The sequence below is a fragment of the Chiloscyllium punctatum genome, chromosome 12 (genome assembly GCF_047496795.1).
Source record: "Chiloscyllium punctatum isolate Juve2018m chromosome 12, sChiPun1.3, whole genome shotgun sequence".
NCBI classification, from domain to species: Eukaryota; Metazoa; Chordata; class Chondrichthyes; order Orectolobiformes; family Hemiscylliidae; genus Chiloscyllium; species Chiloscyllium punctatum.
The window spans coordinates 16,366,809-16,390,457 of record NC_092750.1 but is presented as its reverse complement, the minus strand read 5'-3'; the positions used below and the strand labels follow the sequence as shown (position 1 = coordinate 16,390,457).

At 38.5% G+C, this 23,649-nt stretch overlaps 1 protein-coding gene across 4 annotated transcripts in view; it reads right to left on the bottom strand.

Moving 5' to 3' along the window:
* Nucleotides 1-340: 340 nt before the first annotated feature.
* Nucleotides 341-23,649, bottom strand: part of LOC140483628 (RNA-binding protein 5-like) — a 56,830-nt gene continuing 33,521 nt past the window's right edge. For 3 of the 4 annotated variants that reach the window (XM_072581925.1, XM_072581924.1, XM_072581926.1), the window contains exons 9-25: nucleotides 20,606-20,671; nucleotides 17,518-17,678; nucleotides 15,968-16,065; nucleotides 15,013-15,100; nucleotides 13,748-13,828; nucleotides 10,759-10,849; nucleotides 9,188-9,276; nucleotides 8,363-8,438; nucleotides 8,104-8,195; nucleotides 7,605-7,769; nucleotides 6,392-6,541; nucleotides 6,199-6,282; nucleotides 2,621-2,815; nucleotides 2,443-2,517; nucleotides 2,260-2,357; nucleotides 1,515-1,644; nucleotides 341-823 (exon numbers count right to left, since the gene is read on the bottom strand). In XM_072581925.1, the coding sequence (XP_072438026.1) occupies nucleotides 698-823; nucleotides 1,515-1,644; nucleotides 2,260-2,357; nucleotides 2,443-2,517; nucleotides 2,621-2,815; nucleotides 6,199-6,282; nucleotides 6,392-6,541; nucleotides 7,605-7,769; nucleotides 8,104-8,195; nucleotides 8,363-8,438; nucleotides 9,188-9,276; nucleotides 10,759-10,849; nucleotides 13,748-13,828; nucleotides 15,013-15,100; nucleotides 15,968-16,065; nucleotides 17,518-17,678; nucleotides 20,606-20,671 (1,865 nt within the window). In that variant the 3' untranslated portion in view covers nucleotides 341-697. The remainder of the gene's footprint in view (nucleotides 824-1,514; nucleotides 1,645-2,259; nucleotides 2,358-2,442; nucleotides 2,518-2,620; nucleotides 2,816-6,198; nucleotides 6,283-6,391; nucleotides 6,542-7,604; nucleotides 7,770-8,103; nucleotides 8,196-8,362; nucleotides 8,439-9,187; nucleotides 9,277-10,758; nucleotides 10,850-13,747; nucleotides 13,829-15,012; nucleotides 15,101-15,967; nucleotides 16,066-17,517; nucleotides 17,679-20,605; nucleotides 20,672-23,649) is intronic. The other variant, XM_072581927.1, reaches the window with a different exon arrangement.

Genomic DNA, 23,649 nt, shown 5'->3' with positions numbered 1-23,649 from the left:
GGCAAATGGGACTAGCTTAGGTTAGGATACCTGGTTGGGATGGGCAAGTTGGATTGAACATGCTGTACATCTCTAGGATCGGTCATATTTTTCTAATACTTGGAAGTAATCAATCATTCAGTATTTTATACTGTGCTCCACTTCAGTTAATCCAGTTCAAAACTTTTAGTGTTCAGGTTTTCTGTAGTTTAAAAGGTTGCCCTGTTACATTTTAGGTCAGCAACTTATTTGAGTAGGTTTACCAGCTTAATGAAGTTAATCAAATGACTTCTGGGACAAGACATCAACCTCCTACGATTTTCTATTGCTCTTATTTTCAAGAACGTTCAAATAATCTAAATTTATTAGCACCAAGGAGTTTGTTTATTGAGGGAATAAAGGAAAGAAGAAAAGAACAATGCTTTGAAATAATCCGGTTTGCAACTCCTTCCCAGAATCTGTACAAAAAAGGTGTTGACTATAATACAGAATGTACATGTTGCTAGTTTTATAGCAAATTCCACACAAATCTTTTGCTTGTATCACACACCCACTGTAACCCTCCAGTTTTACAAGGTCATAATTTAAAAGAGAGTTAAAATGTGGCTGTTATTGTTAAACTTACAAATTTAACCAAAGCAAGAAAAGTGAAAAAAAAAGATGCACAGACATTGGCAGAACCAAACAATTATTTACAATATTTACAACACAAGGAACATTATTCCATTTCTGAGAATCTGGCAAACATGGCTTTTCGAACAGCATCTTTATAGGTATCTGCCGTGTTGACACCGTAAGAGCTCCCGCGTGTTCCAAGTCCAGCTCCTTTCATTCTTAATTGTGCCTGTTAAAAAAGGACCAAGGTCTTTCTTTTAGCAGTGTGTAGTTCAAAATGAATGTAACTTTGCATTTTGTGCAGATTCCCCCCAAAAATTAACTGGTTCAAGAATTTTAAAGAAAAATTGTCACTTGTGTTTTCCGTCGTCAACCAGTCTCCATGAAAGAACAGCTTTTCTATAGACCTGCGAAATTGTGAAATAGTCTTGCAAAATATAAATGACTCGCCTCTCTTCACTATTTCTCCACAAACATTCAAGATCAGCAGCTAGTCACAAAAATATCTGCAAACCTACATTCTATCAACGTCATTGCGCATTTGCTTTGGAATCCAAGATACTGTACCACCTCAAGTGCCATTTTGAACGATTAGGATTTCTATATACCATCCTGTTGTTCCCACAGAACATTTGACAAAATGATTAGTGACGATTAAATACAGGACTTATGTGCCTCCTGTTCCCACTGAGGGTATCCAATGACATACCTCAGATGTTTCATCCCCTGTCTAGGTGACATCCTCAGTGTTTGGGAGCCTCCTGTGAAGCGCTTGTGATCTGTGATCTTTCCTCCGGCATTTGCACTGAGGATGTCACCTAGACAGGGACTAAACATCTGCAACACAAATTCCCAGCTCGGCGAACAGAACCACAACATCGAGCACCTGAGCTACAAATCTTCTCAGAATTTGGACATACCTCAATTGGAGCAGTTATGCCTTGTTGGTTTCTACCAAGTCCTGAACCTTCTTTCCAACCCATGGCTTGTAACATTCGGCTTCCAATATTATCGCTACCAATGCCATCTTTAGTTGGCTGCTCAAAATCACTGCCAAAAAACAAAATGGATATAGTTGGAGGGAAAGAAAACTCAATTTAATTTGATTGTTAATACTGCTATTTATTAAGATACTAAAATATCAACACTGTATTTTAATATGGCACAAGGGAAGTTAGGAATTTAGAGATACCATTCAACTGTGGGAAGCAGCACCAACTAGTCACAATGAAGGAAGAATTCAATAAAGAAAAAAAATGCAGCAATATAGTTGTGTTGCACACTGATGCACCTACATCAAATACTACAACTGCAGGAATGAAAAAACAGATTTGATCCCCATGGCATCAACTTCTACATCTGTAAAACCATAATGACCTCAAGAGTGCAATACAGATGGTCCAACAAACAATGAGAAAAAAGATGACCAGAAATGGTATCTTGATTCTCTCAACAACAGAGACAAGAGCAAAGGGGGAAGCTAGCAGATACCTACCCAAAGTTATGGGAGGGAGAATGTGTTATGGGAAGGGAAAAATATATCATTTTCTGGCAAGAATTACAAGTAACCAACATGCTACTCTTCAGGAGATTATATACAATATAAAGTGACTTGGAAAAGAAACAAAATGGCATAATATATAAAAAGGGGCAAAGATTTCTTACACAACTTGTGGTGCAAAGAACTTTTTCCTCTTGGGCTCTGGAGGTTCTGGGATTCCATATTTTTCTCTCCTCTCTGCTGCTCGGTCTCTGTATTTCATCTATTGAAAAGGTTAACATGTAGCAACAGTAAATTACTATCAAGAGAATTCGACAAATTTGTACTTCTCATTACGGAAAACATACCTCTCGTTCTGTCTTCTCTAGAGCTTCGAGTTCTGTATCTGTCATTTTTGCTCTTCTGTGAATTTCTAGATTTTGCTTTGTTGGTGAGAAACAAGTAAATAAATAAAATAACACTATTTTAGATGATGCTTTTGAAGTATCTCATGCACCCAGTTTGTCTTTGAAAGATCTAGGATACCTTGTGCAGTTCAGAGAGTTGCTGATGTCTGATGAGTGTTTCTTTACTAGGAAATTGTCTTCTACACAAAAGGCAGGCCATTTTCTTCCAATCTGTCAGCTTCTCCTCTCCATCCTCTGCTTTTTCCTGTTCTTCTTCAGTATCACTTTCTCCACTGTAAGCCGCCACAAGACCTTGTTGTGGGCTTGTTTTTCTCTGAATTAAAGCAGAAGCAATAGTTTGCTCAAACACTGAGAAAAGATCCTTTAAAATCTGGTTTCATTAAAATGGTATTTTATGGCAAGTGCTCAAATGATCAATTCAATTTAACATACTTTTGTTTTTACTAGCATGGAGACATCTTGCAATAAATGAACAATGAGCATTCAAATAACTTTGGTCCTGCGACTCTCCTGCTCCTCGGATGCTGCCTGACCTGGTGTGCTTTTTCTAGTGCCATACTTTATCAACTCTTGAGCTCTCCAGCATCTGCAGTCCTCACTATCTCCTATTCAAATAACTTTCAATTGTATCATACCAGACATCATTAATGACTGGAATGTCAACACCGACAAAGGTGCAAAAAAGCCTTCCAGTTAATTCAATGTGCATTAAACCAATCAAGTTCATTTGCTTCTGCAGCTTCATCCACACCATTCAACAGCAGACTGCAAATCAGTTCTGGGACATCTTACTTCTTTTTACAAGTCCAGACTTAGATACTGCCACCATTGTCATTGCCTCGAGACTGGACCAAAAGGGCTATTTGCTTTCCAGTGATAAATTAATAGTAAATCTTAACAGGAAGAAGCCCTTATCTTCCCATAGTGTAGATCACAGTATGATTTCAGGTAGCTGTTACATGAAGACGATAGCACTATGACCACGCCGGTGAGATGAGTTATGACTCTAGATCTGAACTATATGAAATCCTTTGAAATTCTCCCTTTTTCCACTCCAAACTTGGATGTCATCATCAGTCTAAGAGGAGCTCCATGTGAACCCTTTCAGAACCTTTGACAAAATGGATCAGTGGAACCCACACCGCCACTATTCAAGAAAGGAGGTAAGGACGAGCGAGGGAACTTACAGACTAGTGAACTTGACATCAGTGGTGGGCAAGTTGTTGGAGGGAATCCAGAGGGACAGGATGTACATTATTTGGGAAGGCAAGGACTGATTAGGTATAGTCAACATGGCTTGGTGCATGGGATATCACGTCTCACAAACTTGATTGAGTTTTTTGAAGAAATAACAAAGAGGATTGATGAGGTCAGGGCGATGGATGCGATCTATATGGACTTCAGTAAGGCATTCAACAAGGTTCCCCATGAGACTGGTTAGCAAAGACAGAGCTCATGGAATACAGGGAGAGCTAGCCTTTTGCATACAGAACTGGCTCAAAAGATAGGAGACAGAGGGTGGTGGTGGAGGAGGACTGCTTTTCAGACTGGAGGCCTGAGACCAGTGGAGTGCCAAAGGATCGGTACTGGGTCCTATATTTTTTGTCATTTACATAAATGATTTGGATGCGAGCATAAGAGGTACAGTTAGTAAGTTTGCAGATGACACCAAAATTGAGGTGTTATGGACAGCAAAAAAGGCTACCTCAGATTACTACAGGATCTTGATCAGATGAGCCAATGGGCTGAGGAGTAGCAGATGGAGTTTAGTTTAGATAAATGCAAGGTGCTGGATTTCTGGAAAGCAAATCTTAGCAGGACATATACACTTAATGTTAAGGTCCTAGAGTGTGTTGCTGAACATAGGTCTTGGCATGCAGGTTCATAGCTCCTTGAAAGTGGAATCGCTGTTAGATAGGATTGTGAAGGTGGTGTTTGGTATGCTTTCCTTTATTGGACAGAGTATTGAGTATAGGAGTTGGGAGGTCATGTTGCAGGCATACAGGACATTGGTAAGGCCACTGTTGGAATATTGCGTGCAATTCTGGTCTCCTTCCTATCAGAGAGATGTCTTGAAACTTGAAAGGGTTCAGGAAAAATTTGCAAGTATGTCGCTAGGGCTGGAGGATTTGAGCTACAGGGAGAGATTAAATAGGCTGGGGCTGTTTTCCCTGGAGTGTTGAAGGCCAAGGGGTGACCTTATAGGAGGTTTATAAAATCATGAGGGGCATGGATAGGGTAAGTTTGCAAGGTCAATTTCTAGTCCAGAACTAGATGGCATGGGTTTAGGGTGAGGGGGGAAAGATATAAGAGACACCTATGGAACAACGTTTTCATACAGAGGGTGGTGTGTGTGGGGAATGGGCTGCCACAGGAAGTGATGGAGACTGGTACAATGGCAACATTTAAAAAGGTATCTGGATGAGTATATGAATAGGAAGTGTTTGGAGGATATGGGCTGGGTGCTGGAAGGTGGGACTAGATTGGGTTGGGATATCTGGTTGGTACGGATGAGTTGGACCGAAGGGTTTGTTTCTGTGCTGTACATCTCTATGACTCTATGTAGCATAGTGTAAAGACAACAACCTCTCCTTCAATGCCAGCAAAATGAAGGAGATGGTCATTGATTTCAGGAAGAGGAATAGAGAACATGCTCATGTCTATATCAACAGTGCTGAGGTGGAGGTGGTCGAAAGCTTCAAGTTCCAAGGAGTAAATATCACCAATCTGTCCAGGTCCATCCACGTCGATGCTAAGAAAGAACACCAATGTCTCTACTTCCTCAGAAGGTGAAATTAAGTCGGCACATCCACAATGACTCTTACCCATTTTTATAGATGGGCCACTAAAAGCATCCTATCTGGATGCATCACAGTTTGGTATAGCAAATGGTCTGCCCAAGACTGCAAGAAATTAGAGTTGTGAACGTAGCCCAGTCCATCAGAAAAGCTAGCCTTTCTTCCACTGAGTCTGTTTATACATTCCTGCTGCCTTGGGAAAGCAGCCAAAGATCCTTCAAACTCCGGTTATACTCTCTTCCACCCTTTTCTATTGGGCAGAAGATGCAGAAGTTTGAAAACATGCATCACTAGATTCAAGAACAGCAGCACCCCAATTGTTAGTAGACTTACAAATGGACCTCTCATATTAGAATTGATCTTTCTCAGCACCTTCTCTGTAGCTGCAACACTATATTCTACATTCTGTTTTATTACCCTGATGTACTTAAGTATGACACTTGTGTGTCTAGGTAGTGCACAAAACAATACTTTTCAGTGTATCTTAGTACATGTGATACAGAGAGATCAAATCAAAAGATTTCAGACACTGTTGGAATCCAATAACCAACAGCTAATTTAACTTCCTACAGTAAATCGTATGTTCTTGGATGCTTTACAAGACAAAAAACACATTCAGCTCAAGAGGTTTCAGAATAATCCTGTATTCCAATGAAACTGCTAACCCCTCAGAAAGCATTAAAATAATCAAAACTGCCACACTCTCATATTGAAACTGTTGTCCTACTTGAAGAATGTTTTTTTGCCCTCAATAACCAGATTCCCCTAATTTCCAACATAGATTATACCTAAAGTTTGCAACAAAAATAAAATATTGAGAACAGATGCTGCAAAAGCAAAGGAATCAGTTACAGCAATTGGGGACCATTATGTATACTACAAACTTATGCATTCTAACCTTAAGCATATAGTCATCCTCATCTGGTGCTGAAGACCTCCTTAAGACTTCAACAGTTGGTGATCGCTCTGTTGAAATGCCCTGCTAAAAATAGGATAACAAAACACTTGGTTATTGAGAGTGACATATACTTCTGCAAAATTTCCCACTTAACAAGCACACACTTAAAAAAGCTTTTAAAAAATAAACACACTTTTTTCTCAAACAATGCAAAGCCAGCATCTGCAGCAGCAGACTCCTTCCGCTCATCCTCTTTAAGCCCTCCAATGGGTTGGAAGCTGGTTTTGAAGTTTTCTTTCTGTTTGTTCAAACTCTTAGCCCATCGCTCCATATCTTTGGCAATCTAAGAAAACATTACTGAATTAGCAACTCTTTTCCACATCAAAGTGCATATGGCCCTGAAACATGCATAATCATACGGCATGTGAACTGATTCAGAGTTAACCAACAATTAGTGCTGAGCAATAGGCAAATGGGATAGCCAATTATTTTTGTACCTGCAAAATCAACACAAACTCCAACTCAGTAAAAGATAATGCAAGAGCAAAAGAAAAATATTGATACTCTATTTTATATACTCACCATACCACAAAGTTAAAAGAATTGGTTAATTCTGAGAGAAAAGTGATCAAGCCCAAGGCAGATCATTATTAAGTTTATATTAAAAAAATGGCCAAGTCTTGGTCTGAATTGATACCAAAAGCAAATAAGATAACAAAAGGCCATACAAATTGAGAACTAGGCCTTTCAGCCCATCCAGTCAACTCAGCCATTCAACGAGATCATGGCTGATGTGATAACCCTGAAGTCTACTTTCCTGCCTTTTTCCATAACTCTTGGTTCTATTACTGACTGAAAAATTTTCACAGCCTTGAAGATAATTAATATCCCAGCTTCAACAGCCCTCTGTGGTAAAGAATTCCATAGATTTACTACTGAGCAAAGAAACACATCTGGAGTGGAATCTCAGAGACCTAACATTCCAATAGGACTGGACAGGATAAGTGCTGCTGGAAAGATAGGGAGTCTAGAACCAGGTGTCACAGTCTAAGGATACAGGGTAGTTCATCTAGGACTAGGATGAGGAAAAACTTCTTCATTCAGGTGAACCTGTGGAATTCTCTGCCACAGAATGGCGTTGAGACCAAAACATTGAATGTTTTCAAGAAGTTACATATGGTTCTTAAGGCTAGAAGCACTAAACTGTATGGGAGAAAACAGGAACCAGGTACTGAGTTGGACAATCAGACATGGTCATATAGAATAGCAGAACAAGCTTGAAGAGCAGAATGACCTACTACTCCTATTTCTTAAGTTTCTTTGAAGAACACATTAAAAAGGTAGATTAAAGAGACTTTAAAATTATTATACAATATCAATACCGCTGTACAGTTTTTTTTTGTTACCTGCTGTGCTGTTTTGCTCTTTGGTTTCTCTTTTTTCTCTTTACTATCTTTATTAGCTGCACTGCCAGCCGCATTTTGCTGTGCAGTATATTCTGAAGCAGGCAGGTACTTCTGTTTTACTCCATCCCAATATAAATACTGTTGAGTTTGTGTATTGTAGTAGTACTGAAAAAAAAGTGAGGGGGAAAACAAAAATCAGTGCAACTCTATAATCTACCAGCATTTGCTGCTGCTCTTGGACCCCAACTATGCAGTGATTGCTTCTGAAGCACGAATGACAGAAGTTTGGCATTTAGAATCAACGAACTGAAACATGACACTCAAGGGCTCACAAATAATTGGAGATATGAGGATTATTTGTTTACTTCATCTGATGTTTCAGAGAATTGCTGTGTGAAAATTGATTGATTTGTTCATAATTATTTGAAAAATAGTGCTTTGAGACAGTGTCTTTTCAAATGATCCTATTTTGTATAGCAGAAAGTGTTTCAGTTCTTACCTGGGAGGCAGGATCATAGTAAAGCCCAGTCTGCTGATCATAGTAAAATCCAGATGCATCATCGTACTGGTAATTAGAAACATCAGGTGCAGCTGTAACGTGTAAAAATAGTAAAATTTATGCTTAGGAATTCATGGCACATGAGCAGAAAGGTACTGAGCTCACTGGATACCAAAGTATTAACTGACTGACAGTTAGCATATGAGGAATTGGAAACCAGAAGCACATTTTATTAAAATACTTTAAATTGTTTACTTACACAATTTAGAGTCTGATGAAGCAGCACTTGAATCTGTAGCCTGTTGACCAGATGTTGATGGCTGCCCATCATCTACCTGCAGAGTACAAAACAAGCCTTTTTCAACTACACATTAAAATCACATTTCAAACACTTCAACGTTTAATAGACATCCTATTAAGTATAAAACAATGAAGTATAATAACAAAACATGACAATAGATCAGAGGTACTGTCTGCAAAGCATTAGGAATCAGAAAACATGTGGAGGCACCTGAGATTAATTCCACTTCAATTTTACGTATGACTCTCCCCAGCTTTAAGAAAGAAATTAAAGTTCCTTAACACAAACAATGATTATTACTTCTTACGGGATCTCTGCAATGATCACTGGTTCAATGTACAAAATAGATGTTGGAATTAGATTCTGATCAAATTTTGTGATTTGAAAACATCTTTTCTTCCACTTCAAAATCTTTATTTTTTGAAATGTGATGTGTGGAAAAAAGCAGAGAAAGAACATTTTATATAAACATTCCTTAAAATGTGTTCAGTTGAGAATCATGGACGCAGTGATAGCAATGCCTATACTCCATTCCTACATCATAACAGCAGAAACAGCAAACTGTCTGAAGTCACAGGAGACAAAATAGTTGTAAACAAAAAGGCAATGCATGGATGTGGCAGATTTACCAAGCTAGAGAAATACTAGAAATCTTTGATGTCATTAGCTTATGAAAAGTCTTTTGGAGGTTCTTAACACCAAAAGCTACCTTTATCTACCGAGACTGAACAGTAGAGGCACAGTAAGACAGTCTCTGAAAAACAAACTTCAAAATAACCTTACCTGAGCACTCTGCTGATAGCTTTGTGCACCTCTAGAATATACCTGAACCTGTGAAACAGGAGTGCTGGCAGAAGTACTCGCAGCAGGACCTGCACAAAAAAAGTTATTTTTCATTAATGGGCTCACTTCTTACTTTGTGCAATACAGCTTAGAGTAGATAAAAAGATCAGCTTTACATAAAATAATTGAGCTTGCTGAATTCAAAGCAACATTTAAATTCAAACAAATCACAATTTGCAGATAACCATTTTATAATTTTTATTAAATATCCAATCCAATATTTCACTTGCTTATTCCAATTCATGGAAGGCCAGACAAATCAAGACTGTTTCTCGCATAACATTCAGCTAGTCGTTCAGAAGTTGTGCAGCAAAAAACAAAATGCGGGTATGAGACTTGTTACTAAAATTAACTAAACCATTTTACTAAACATCCTAGAACTCTGAATTAACATTCAGCAACAGAATACAGAAGCATTCGATCTTTTTCAATATTTTACAGAGCACTAGCTGAAGTTATTGTCATTAAAGAGTTTTGTATTTCGAATGTTTGGAAAAACAACACTTTGGGGAAACAATCACAATATTGAATCTAACAACTGCAGGCAACTACACAAACTAAGCATGGAACTGAGAGTGAAAGTCTTTGCCTGTCGACTTGGATAACAAACCATGCAACACTTAACTGGTTAACCATTTTTCAACTATATAGTATTTCAATGGCTCAGCTTCACAATATACTGCACTACAATGTACTCAACATCTCAAAACACATGGACTCAACCACTGTTCATTGTATGCAACTTTCCAATCCAATTAATGCAATCCTAAAAACTTGATTCAGAAGCAGGAATACTATGAATGCGTGCATCAGAACCAAAGATACTAATGCAGAGTATTATAGTGACCTATCATATGGCGTACTTGAGCTACCATCTTTTAATATTGTTACATTAATATACTTTTTAAATCAGAAATGCTGTGTTCCTCATCTGGTGTTACATTTATCTAAGTGCTCGCTACACACAGCGCATCTCGCAGAGCACACTGCAAGGACATAATTCCCTAATTGTTCTCCTGGCATGTTTTGCTAAAGTACAAGTAGACACAGGACAATCACATATAATGGCTAGTATGCTTCCCGAAATCCGAGCGATATTGCTGCAATCAGCAACAATGCAAAGCAATGAAAAAGTTAAATGTGCAAGTTTGCTATAAACCATGTAAACACAAACCCAATTGTATAAGAACTTCATGGTATTGGAATGCATTCAATGCTGCATTTTTACTTATGCTAATGCAGTAACATGAGGTAAATGTCATAAATAGGCTTGTGCTAATATTGAGATAAGTTTCAATGGATGTAATGAACAGAGATAGTCACGTTGGCTTTTTTTCATTTGCAGTTTACAAAAACCTGAACTTATTATGCATTTCTCAAGAAGCAAAATTACCAACATTTGTGTTACTACTTCTTTGGCTAAACCTGATTTAGCGGTTTAGTAAAGGAATAACATTGCACCAACCTCTCAATTCAGTCTTTCATTCTGAAAGAGAACGCTGACACCCTACCTGTGAGAGTAGCTGCTGCCTGGTATGTGACAGGTGGTGGTTGACTGGGGTCCACAGAGTCTTGTTGAAAGTACTGGTATTCCTGCGAGTACTGTGCCGATTGCACACATTTCATAGTTAGTGTGGTGCACATAGAAGAACTCTAATTAAGACTGCACTTTAGAATATCTGTATATAAAATACATACAAGGCACTGTCCTGTGATTCTCAACAAAAACAAAAACTATTGTGGTACAAATGGAAGTTACAGGTTTACTCCTTCCTTTGCAGGGATATCTTTGCCAGCAACATTGCTTGGAGGAGAAGCCAGGACAACATCCCATTCCCAGGTTTTCGTCAGCGTTGCTCTGTAACTGGCAACAAGTCCATAAAAAAGGCCCTAATGTGATTGTAATTGCATTTTATTTTTGGCAAAAAAAAAAGTGTCTGGTTTCTCCTAATAACTGCTCCATCACCCACATCCACTACAGGAAATTAAGAATTGATTTTGCTATTAGCTGTCAAGACTGCTTGAAATATCATGCACAGTAATATACTGTGGTGTATCATAAATAAAGATACTAGCACATCCCAGGGCTGAGGACCATCATAACTGATACAAGCTTTGGCTTTGCAGTACATATCATGATTCCCCCGGATAAGTCAATTTGTCATATTAATCAAATTTGAAGATTATCAGACCAATATTCAGGAAAGGGCAATAGTGACTACACCCAGTGGAGCATCCACCCATTTCAGTAGCAAAAATCAGCTTTTTTAAGCTTATCCTCTCACGGGGAGGTGAACTAAGACAAGATGACACCTGGAACTCTTTGTATATTATGCACTTTTAAGTTGAGTGCATTGAATTCTGTACCAAGGAGGCACAGTTTAATATTAAAATCAAAGTTCACTGTATCCCAGGGTGATTGGAAAACCTCCTCTGGTAGTTTAAAGAATTTGGGTAGTATCATTCCTTTGTCAATAAGTACATGTCTCAAGCACAAAATAATAAGAAACTGGCAGCAAATTAGAAATCAGACTTAATGCAGCAACTAAACACGATTTGTCAAGGGAGTTTATTAAGTCCTCAACACAAATATGCCTTTGATACTGGAGAAAGAAAATTCTGGAACAGGAATTCTCATGTCAGGGATAGCACATTATCTGCTGCACACAGCTCAACAATACCTATGATAGAGATGGCATGGTGGGCACTTTTGGAATTATACTGAAAGCATGAACACTGAAAAGGAGATAGCACAGTGGGGCTACAAATTAGCTGACATGAACATAAATACTGTAGAACAATATATATGAAATGTTACAATTAAAGTTCACTTTTTAAGCAGGAATCAGACTAAATCCTGCTAAATATTTCATGTGTGCACAGAAATGATTATTGGATAATTAATCACATCATTCTGCTTTCTCATTTAATTTTCTATGGAATGGTAGGACGGTGCATCAAGCACCTCCCCCAAACATATTTTTCTTTATCTTTTCACAGGATGCAGGTGTCCCTGGCAAGGCCAGCACTTGATATCCATCCTAGGTTGCTCCTGAACAGAGTGGCTTTGCTAGGCTATTTCAGAGAGCAGTTAAGAGTCATATTGGTGTGGGTCTGGAGTGACATGCAAGAAAACTATGAAAGGATGGTAGATTTCCTTCTGAAGGACAATAGTGAACCAGATGCATTTTTACAACAATTTCCTAATATATTTATAAATTTGACTGCAGAGATTAATTCCAGAAATGTTAATTCCACCAGATGCTGTGGGTTGGATTTTAACCAGTTTGCCTTAAGTGTTAATCTGGGTCTCTGGATTACTAGTCCAGTGACATTACCACTACACCAACAACTCAACCACTGTGGCAAAGGAATTTTTAGCATAGCCATATCATGGAAAGATCCGTCCACATTTTGCTATGTGATAGGAAGGAAAATAGTATCATCAGGACAAACAAGACTTGGAAGCCAATTACAACTAGCTGGCTGCAAGCAGAGTTGGTGACACAGGAAACATTCAAGTTCCGTAGACTGTTAACTCTGCATCAGATTTAGGAAAGCTTTGATAATGATAAGAATCCTAGAGCATCTGAGTACACAAAGTCAACTGACTTCAAAAAGATAACGTTCAGATAAGCTTAAAAAGGTCAAAATTGTTCACCACAATGTTACTACCAAGTAGTTAACATTTCTATTAAGAATTGCTGATGGAATATTCAGTTAGCTTTCTCCATCTTACAGGTTTCAGATACAACATTGCTATGAACATGTGGACAACCTATTCCCAATTCTACGAATGCCTTGTGTAACTAACCAACTGAGCATCTGAGTGAGCTTTGAAGATAATTTACCAAGTCATCCTGTGGTGAGTTATTTTTCCATTTAATCCCTCCCTCCACAGCTTCAAAGATTAAATTTAAAAATGGGGACACAAACAACTGGATGCAAATACCCTGACATTTACAGCTCTTCAGTTAAAAAGTCTATTGTCCTTAATTTTGAAATGACAAAGGATTTTTTTTTGGTGGTCAGAAATACTGCATTCTTTTCAGGCCCTGACTTTAAAACTTAGAACCTTACAAATTCATCATAAGTAACCATTAAAATCTGGACATTAACAAAGTCCAGAAAGACTTAGCAGGCATAAATGGACAATCATTCACTTACTCATAGCTTTTAAAGACAAGCTTTGATTCTGTAGGCATCTTAGCAGAGGTGAGCCAATTAGCAAACTGCAAATAACCAAGGTTTTGATTTCAGTTGTTAATCTGTTAGTGGTGAATGAATATTTCTGTTCCTGAACATGTGCTTATCATGACAATTTTAAGTAGTTACACTTATACAGCACTCGCTATGTTTGACAGCCTCCTACTATCTGAGTCTTTGAAGATAGTGAGTTTAGTGCCTTCCACTGTCCTGTGGGTGACTGATGCCTCTCCTTAACATCCATGGTTCAGTTTACTTTAAGTTCTCTTTATTGCTCCTGAATATATTACCAACCTGTGCGTAGGGCTGGCCATAGCTATCCACTCCAGATGGTGGGGGATAATTGTAGTCCATTGGATCTGAACCCTGTTGAGCCTTAAAGAAATGTCAGAAAGAACAAGTCAAAAATAGAGAATATCTTCAAGGAATGAGTTTCTAAAATGCTTAAAATTACAAATTAACATCAGTTATACTATACAATTGTGTGTGTATTTCCTCAACTCTGCACATCAGAGAACAATACTGAACATTTCTCCAACTGAAGCTGTGTTGCAAATAGCTAGAGGCAAATACTTTGTAAAGCATGTTCGTTTGCTCAGTGAGCTGTGTTGTCTCCAGAGTGAAGTACATTCAAGATAGCTCAGGAGAGTTTACATACCCAGCAATACTCAAAGACAGCTAAGTTGAGGTCATTATAATTAAGCCATGAAACAATGGAGAAAGTGAGGACTGCAGATGCTGGAGATCAGAGCTGAAAATTCCTGAAGAAGGGCTCATGCCCGAAACGTCGATTCTCCTGCTCCTTGGATGCTGCCTGACCTGCAGCGCTTTTCCATGAAACAATGGAGCACTAGATTACTATCGGTATGCAAGAGACCCTCTGGTTTACAGCACCATTTCACATTTTGTACAACAGAGACTGAACTTCATTCACATACTCCAGATACCTAGTTAATCTAAAAGCAATAAGACATTCCATTTGCAGGAACTTGATTGTAGATAGACAATTGTTGTGATACAACCTGCAGGAAAGCCTATATAACACTGCAGATACCTACCTGGTACTTAAACAACAAAACAGAATATGTCACTGCATGGGAGATCCTTGCAACTTGGAGGAAATTCCTATATGAAGGGACACAATTCTTTGAGAACTTCTGGTAGCAAGTAGGAAAATGAATCAGAGAAAAGTATGGTAACGATTACAAAGGCAATTCCATCTCCCAGAAACATCTGCCAAATGTGCGGTTGGAACTAGGACTCCAGGATCAGGCTGATCAGCCAGACAAGGAACCAAGAACACTTTACCAGTGACATGGAATTTCCAAGGTAGACCAAAGATGGGAGAAAGAACAAACTTAAAAAGTGTGTGCTTATCTAATGTACATTTTATCTGAAGATTTTTCTTTATTAAAGGTATGATTGCCAATAGCAAGAATATAACACTCCCAATTCACCAGATATTAATGAATTCTAACATTAGCTCTTAGCAATTGAATTGAGGACAATATAATAAGAATCACTGTTCTAACTGTATTCTTTTAGATTTAAGGTTTTACCTGGCTTGATGACCACTGAGCTGCAGCAATGGCGGTACTTGCAACAGTCATGGCATTGACCCGATTTCCATCGCCAAGGAAGAGATCCCTGGGCAACAATGAAAGGTGAACATTAAAACTGCATTGTCATGTTTAATTTTGACCAAAATCTGTATTGAACAAGGCTAGGTCCCATAACAGATTCAAAGTGGACAATCCAGGCTGCTGTTTGAAAACGGTGTGAAGTGTTGACATTTACCAAATTGCGCTAATTCTGACTGTACAACTAAGTGACTTTGCAGCTGAAACATAATGCTGCTTCTGAATGGCAAAGACGTGTTTAACACAGTAAATTGCCAGAACTTAAATTTTAGCATATATCAGTGACTCATCTGCATTGCTGAATGACAGCAACGAGAACTGAACAAACTTAACTTGTGTGCTTATCTAATGTACATTTTATCTGAAGATTTTTCTTTATTAAAGCAAGCACAACGTATGTTCCAATATGATGTACATGAAATGGCAGGACAAAAGGTTGTATGCAGCATTTTCTAGTGAAATTTGAAAAGACAAGTCAATGGAAAGCACAAAGCAATGATCAAAAGGAGCAGGAATTTTTTTGGGGGTGTGGAGGGGAGGGGAAGGGAAGGGGAAAAGAGGAGAGAATGGAGAAGCTTTCATTCATCTAATTATTACTCTTGGACATTTCCAGCACTTGGACCTGCAGCTGAAATGCAGAATCTGATTCCAGTATGTGGCACAGGGTTGAGATGATCTGCAGGTTTGGTTTCACGCACCTTTTCTTAGTCAGTCTCTGTATTCTCAACCTGATAGCTTAGTCCAGAACACAGTTTGTAGATACGTTGTCACACAAAAATTACATTTAGTGGAAATTTTTAAAAATGGTGATTTTGTGGTATTGGATCCAACCTTAAAACTAAGATCAGTTTAGGTTTAGTGGTCAGTTACTTACTTCCTTGCACTCTTTGCAAAATCAACACCAATAGTTTTGCCATCAATGCTCAGAGGTGGCTGCAAGGACTGCAGTATCTGAAGCAGCTGAGACGCCTCCTGTAAATTGCAGAAGGGGAGGAAGACAGCGAGTGGTCAATTTAATTGCACTAAAGATGCTTTTGTTTGAGAGGGTCATCAGATGCAATATCCATGGCTTGCGGAGATGAGGTTTGATGGGCAAGATTCCAGTTCATCCATAGTTTCTTTTAGTGGACTTACTGGTTTAGATTTTGACATGATTTTGAAGTTGTGCACTCCTATTTCAGGCTTCGTTACAGCACTTGATAGCCATAAATGCATACCAGGTTTTAGTGTGCAGCAATGTGCAAATGGTGCTTCAATTAAAATAATTTATGATTCCTCCAGTTGCTCCAAAAAATATTTGGCTAATTCTAAGTCATACTAAGTCATTCACCAAACAGATATATCAAATGAAAATTTCTATTCCTCTGCACAGAAGGAAGGTGTGCACTTGGTTCAATCAACAGCTCAAAACACTTCACATAAATCAAATACCGTAATCATTAATCAGACATGAAATTATTTAACGTATCTCAAAACAGATAAATTCGGGTACAACACACAGCAATATGAAATAAGAAAATAGGACTGAGCAATAGATTAATATGAAAAGAGTACCAGACACTGCCACAGTACTCTGGAAAACATTAGCGGCATTTTAAAAAAAAAAAGAGGTCTTTACAACTCAGCACAAAACACAGCTATAAATGTAATGATTTGTTAGTGACCAGACAATTGCTAGCCTGAACAAAAAAAAACTTTGAATTATTCCCTTTTGTTGCCCATTTAGGTTTTTCTTTTTAAAAAAAAGGACAACTCTTTTTTTAATTAAGTAGTATACAAAACATGCAGACAGCATGGTTTCTTTCCAAGTATTAGCAGCACTGGTGAAGCAATAAAACTTCTATTCAAATATAATGATTCACAGTGTAGTATGTTGATTTTCACCTTCAAGAACCATAGATTGTATTGTTTTTAAGAGTAATGGGAAAAGCCCATGCTCAGTTAAATCAATTATGCTCAGCTCCTAGAGTGTGGATAGGCCTGAAGCATAGATCTATCAACTGGTATCAAGTTGCAGGCAGTTTTATTCAGCAAGGCCATGGGACTGTTGATATGGGAGATGGAAAATGGTCATATGTAGTCAGTGCTCTTGGTATCTAATAATATCACATATGGGGCCAATCTGGGAGCATATTATTCTTCACTTGAGCCTTCCTTCAACTGAGTAACAGAAAATTCAGTATAGACAAACAAAATACAGCTAATGGAAGTCAATTTTCCCTACAGATAGATCACTGGGGTATTTTGTCTCAAATATAATTCACTACAGATCAACATTTGTAGGTTTCAGAGCAGATGCCTACCACCTGCTCAGCTTAAGGAACTGTACAATGAGTAATTTCAGGAGATGATAATATTAGATAACATAAAACCATATGCTTTATCATTAAAAGATCAATTTAAATGTTTAACAATGAAACTCACCACAATAGAAGCAAGCTGCACAAAAGCAAACCCCCTGTTCAGTTGCGTTTGTTTGTCCTTAATCAGCCGAATGTTGGAGAGAGATAATGCAGCGTATGGCGAAAGGGCACTTAAGATGGACTCAACCGATGTGTGGGAACTAATGTTTCTCAAAATGACAGCTGTTTAAGGGAAATAAAGATACATGTAAATTACATCCATCTCAGCATGTTTACAGTTACTTATGGTTCAATTAACACCAGGTCTGCTTTCAACATTTATTAATATCTATATTTCACTGCTTCCTAATAAATCCAATTAATCAACGAATAGGTGAACCGTGAGAACCTTTTTCCACGTATGGAGTCAGCTATTACGAGGGGGCATAGCTTTAAATTAAGGGGTGGTAGGTATAGGACAGATGTTAGGGGTAGGTTCTTTACTCAGCGAGTCGTGAGTTCATGGAATGCCCTGCCAGTAGCAGTGGTGGAATCTTCCTCTTTATGGGCATTTAAGCAGGCATTGGATAGGCATATGGAGGATAGTGGGCTAGTGTAGATTAGGTGGGCTTGGATCGGCGCAACATCGAGGGCCAAAGGGCCTGTACTGCGCTGTATTCTTCTATGTTCTATGCTGTATGAATCACAACAGGTGGGTGGGAGAGGCAGAGGCAGAGGGAATGCAAGGAAATGGAAGTGTGTCTTTTTGTATCCCATAACACTACTCAGGAAACACTTGGGTGTATTAGGTATAGACAGTGCACCCAAAAAAAAACAAAAACAACCTGGGAAGATTCATCACATCAACTGCCACATGAGACTATCTACCTCACAAATAGCGAAATAAAGAATAAAAAAAACTTAGGTAAGAAATATGGAGTATTAAACAAGTAAAAATAAAAATTAATTCTCTCTACTTCTGCCCAACCTAAGAGACTAAAATTAAAAGAGTTCACTTGATCTTCCTAACAGTATCTGTAGGTGTTCCTACACCCAGGACTGCAGCGGTTCAAGGGAGCAGCTCACCACCAACTATGGGGATTAAAACTGCATTATTGTACTCTAGGTACAGCCTCACAACCAATTATTGTGACAAGACTTTAAATTCCAACTCCAGTGCAATAAAACTAAAATTTCATTTGCCGCCTTAATTATTTGCTACACTTTTATGCTAACACCGAGTTTCAAGGACAAGATCAAATACAGACCTTTATGCTGCACTTCCTTGGAGTTACTTTGCATTTAAAGTATAGTCTGCCCTTGATTCTTACTACAAGTGGATGACTTCACATTGCCGCACATTAAATCCCATCTTTCAAGTTTTTGCTGACTCACAATCCATCGACAACCCTTTACAGACTATGTTCTTAATACAACATGCCCCAACTATTTTGGCATTATCAGCAAATATAGACACATTACACTCTGCCAAGTCATTAATGTACAATAGATAGTAAATAATAGAGGACCAAGGACTGAGGCACTCAGTTACATTTTCCCAACTGAAAATACCCATTAATCATGACCAGCCATTTTCTGTATTAACCAATACTCAACCCATTCTAATGCATTACACAGTACTAATATTTGTGCACTTTTTGTGGCACCTTACCAAATACCTACTGGAAATGAGAGAGGAAATGGTCCACATGTTAACAAATGGGGCTAGTTCAGTTTAGGAAGCCTAGTCGGCATGGGCGAGTTGGACCAAAGGGCCTGTTTCTGTGCTGTATGATTCTATAGCTAAGTTATAGTTCCTGCTTTCTGTCTCATTTCGTTCTTGAACGGTGGTATAGTGGTGGTTTTCCAATCTGCTGGAACCCTCCCAAAACCCTGAGTGTTCAAGAATATTTTGACTAATGCCTTTACCATCTCTGCAGCCACTGCTTAAATGTAGGTCAACTGGTTCTACTGACTTGTGCCTTCAGTCCCATTTGTTGTCAAATATTATGCAAATTATCTTTTGGGATGGTTTGTAATTTTCTCCACTGTGAAGACCACTGCAAATTATCAGTTTGGATTATCTACCAATTCCCTGTTTTGTTATCAATTTCCCCTATTCATCTTTCAAGGTTCCCATGTTGATTTTAGCTACTTGCTTTTTATATACCCACAGAGCTCTTGATGTTTCTTTTCTTGTATTTCTTGGCAATTTACTTTCTGTATCAATTTTCTTCCTTTTTATTAGCTTTTTAGCCATCGCAGCAGAATCTTAAAAATATGCCGATCCTCTGGACTACAGCTAATTTTCGCCATTTATTTGCCTTATTTTTTTTCAGGTACGCTACCTGACTGCCTTTGTTAACCATGTTCACCCTTCTGACTGAGTCCTTCTTTCTGATTGGAGTACTTTGAGGGTTAAGCCCCACAACTGAACTGGTGCAAGCTGCCAGAAGAGCTAATGAATTTCAAATAAAGGTAAGGCAGTATGCACATGTACTGGCATTGACATCACTGCACACAAAATGCATGCCATTAGAAAGCCTTGCATAGACACATTCTGAAGTCTGTCAAAGCTCCACCTGTCACTTCCACACTCTCAGCGGTTGCATTATTGCAAAAATATACAGAAAAAAAAAGTTACTTTTGTTTGCTTTACATGCTTGTGCTCGAAATGCAGATGGAGCATATCCAAGAGGCCTGGCAGCCTTTCTCTACTTCAGATTAAGCAGGCCATCTGTCATATTGGACACTCAAGACACTTACTTTGCACAACTTTAAAAATAAAAAAGGGCACTGTTTAAGTCAGTGGCTTTGACTTTCTCACCATTATAGCTTGTCATTAACTGGGAACACTACAAAAAGGTGTTGTAAGATGGATAAGAAACAAATCGGCATCAATAAAGATTAGGATTACGGAAGGGAGGGAAAAAACTAAAATTTAAGATTTAAAAGCTTTGGAATACAATTCCAAGGTTTTAAATGTAAACTGTGATCTTCTCATTGACCACCCAATTGAGTCATTATTGCAAGATGTTTGAAAAACTAAATTCAATGGACTGCCAAATATTCTGCAACTAAAAGGCATTACAAAATACAGTGTAACAAATTTCTTTGAATAAAACATAAGCAAGCAGGCAGCAAATGCTTAGAAAATAATTTTAACTTACTGTCGCTGTAGTAATCAAGTGACTGCTGAACATCAACTGATGCAGGGTGCTGATCCTGTTCAGACTCTGGGTAAACAAAAACAGGTACTAAGTTTCATAATAAAATGAGATCAGTGATCTTTTTAAAACAGTAACTGGAAACTATTCCAATAAAAAGATAGCGTTTTATGAAACAAAACTGTTGTTGTTCCTTGCAAGTTGACTTGGACGATTGGAATTAGAAATAATCCATACGTCCCTGCTCACAGGTAATGTTTAACCTCAACGCCATTATTCCAACTGACCCCCTCATCTAAATACTTAAATGTATTCAGGGTGTATGCCTCCACCACAGCAAATTCAGATAACCACCACACCCTCGGTGAAGTTTTCTTAAAATCACTATCATAATGAAGTCACTGATAGGATTTCAGCACTAGGATGTGCAATACGAGCATTCAATAACCCGGAAGCTGAAAAGAAGCATTCTTGACCATGGATGAAGGGTGGAAATTGTGCACATGCAAGAATTGCCAAGTAGGCTATTAATATATATTGATCCGCTCTAACTGGGCACCTCCATATAATAAGCAAACAATTATTCAAAAGTTTAAAACAACTAATTAAAATTTACCCCCTCAGCCTTCATTGAGAGGTAGCTCATTCATCTTTTCTGGGTCTGGTATACTTAGTTAAAAAAAAAACTTTTTTTTGCACCCTCTCCAGTGTCTCCATGTCACATTTCTGATAGGATAGCCTGAATTACAGCAAAAACAACTTCAATTGTACATTACCAAATTTGACCCAGATGAAGTATAACTTTTTCGCTTTCCAATTCCATTCCTCTATTAATAATCCCAAGTGTTTAGTTTGTCTTAGTAATAGCCTTATTGAGCGGTTGTCACAACTTTCAGTGATCAGTGCATTCTTATACTTGGACCCCTCAATCCCTTTTGAATTTTCTACTGTTTAAATTGGAGAAAAAGCATATAACCAAGAAGCTGCAGACCAGTCAGCTACACATAGGTAGTTGGAAAAATAATAAAACTGCAGAATTGACTGCAACAGGTAAAGACACACTTTTCTTTTCAAAATCACAGACTTCAGACATATCTGCATTAAGATAGATTTTAAGTCTCATTCCTGATGAAACGTCAATTCTCCTACTCCTTAGATGCTGCCTAACCTGCTGTGCTTTTCCAGCACCTCACTCTCAACTCTAAGGTAAGGCATGTGCAGTCCTCACTGTCTCCCATGAAAATACATTTGGGGGGGATCCAAGATGGTGGCGACCCAGCAAGTCTGAGTCTACAGTGCTCCTCCCAAGACTTGGGCAAATTGGTCACCCACCCCCACCACACTCACCAAATCATTTAAAATAACTGTTTATTTTAATTAGTTGCTCAGTGCTGAATTTAAATAATTTAAGCTTCAGCAAAAATGACTAAAGGGAAGGGAGCCCGCAGCTCTCAGCAAGCAGGAACCCCTCCCCACCCTCTCCAGCTGTAGCAGAGGCGTCCACAGCCGCCCCGGGGGACTTACCTACAGTGGCAAGCCTTGTGGAAATGATCTCTAAACTCTATGCGAAGATCGACGCTTTTATTGAAGAATCCCGAAGTCGATGGGACTCACTCTCGGCCGCGCTGCAAAAGCACGACCAAGACATGAAAGAAATCGAGTGCCAAGTCGGAGGGGCAGAGCTAAAGGCCACGACCTCCGAAACTACAGCGCAAATCGGCCGTGGATCAGGTCCGGACTCTCTAACAGCGAGTCTGGACCTTAGAGAATCATATTGACGACCTCGATAATCGAGAGAAATAGTTTTTTTATTATACTGTTGAGTGTATTAGAGAGCCTTTATTTTTGTGAATTTTATATGCTCGGGATGTTTTGGATAGGGTTTCCCCTCCCAAGGGGTCTCAGATTTGCCCGGATGATTATGGTTGATCAGTCGGTTAAGTGGTGCACCTGGAATATCAAGGGGTGTAATTCGCCAGTCAAAAGGAAGAAAATATTATCATATCTTAAGAAAGTTGATATAGCTCTCCTACAGGAGACACATCTGTTGGATAAAGTACACTTGAAATTACGACAGGGTGGATTTGATCAGGCCTTTTTTCCTTCTTTTAGCTCAAAATGTAGGAGAGTTGTTATTCTTATTCGGAAGAGTTTCCCTTTCAAAATCCTAAATCAGATAAAAGACGAATCTGGACGATATATTCTGATTAAAGCCCTTAGAAATGGAGAAGAATATGGGATTTTTCATTTGTACTGCCCCCCGGCACACCCCTTTAAATTTATAACGGAAGCCTTCTCAAAATTGATGGCTCTTGGTGCCCATCATACAATTATAGGGGGAGACTTTAATTGTATTATGGATCCGGAAAGAGATAGGATTCCCAAGAGTACTGCAGGAGTATCTCCCAGATCTAGACAATTGGTGGATTTGAACAAAGAATTAGGATTAGGTGGTGTATGGAGATGTCTTCATCCACAGGGCAAAGATTTTTCTTTTTACTCCAATTCACATAAACACCATACCAGAATTGATATGTTTTTTGCCCCCTCGATTTTTTAAAATTCCATATCATCCTGTAAAATAGGTAGTATAGTAATTTCCGACCATGCTGCTGTATATATGGAAACCAAGGCGAGGAATAATGGGACATTCCCTCGGCATTGGCAAATGGTCCCCTTCCTAATGAAAGACAGTAAATTTGAAAAGTACTTCTCTCAAGAATTTAAAACTTTTGTAGAAATTAATTTAGGTACGGCTAACAACCCATCAATGATGTGGGAGACCATCAAAGCTTATGCACGAGGTTTGATCATCTCCTACTCAGTGACCCAGAAAAAATTAAAGGGAGAACAACAGCGTCTGCTCAAAGCTCGCTAAAAAGCAGCTGAAACTGCATATGCTGATAGACCTACTATTATTAAATTGTAAAGGATTACGGCCCTTAGGACAGCTCTAAACACTACGCTTACCCAAACGGCTAAGCGGGAAATATTATTTGCAAAACAAAGGTTATATGAATTTGGCGACAAACCGGGTAGATACTTAG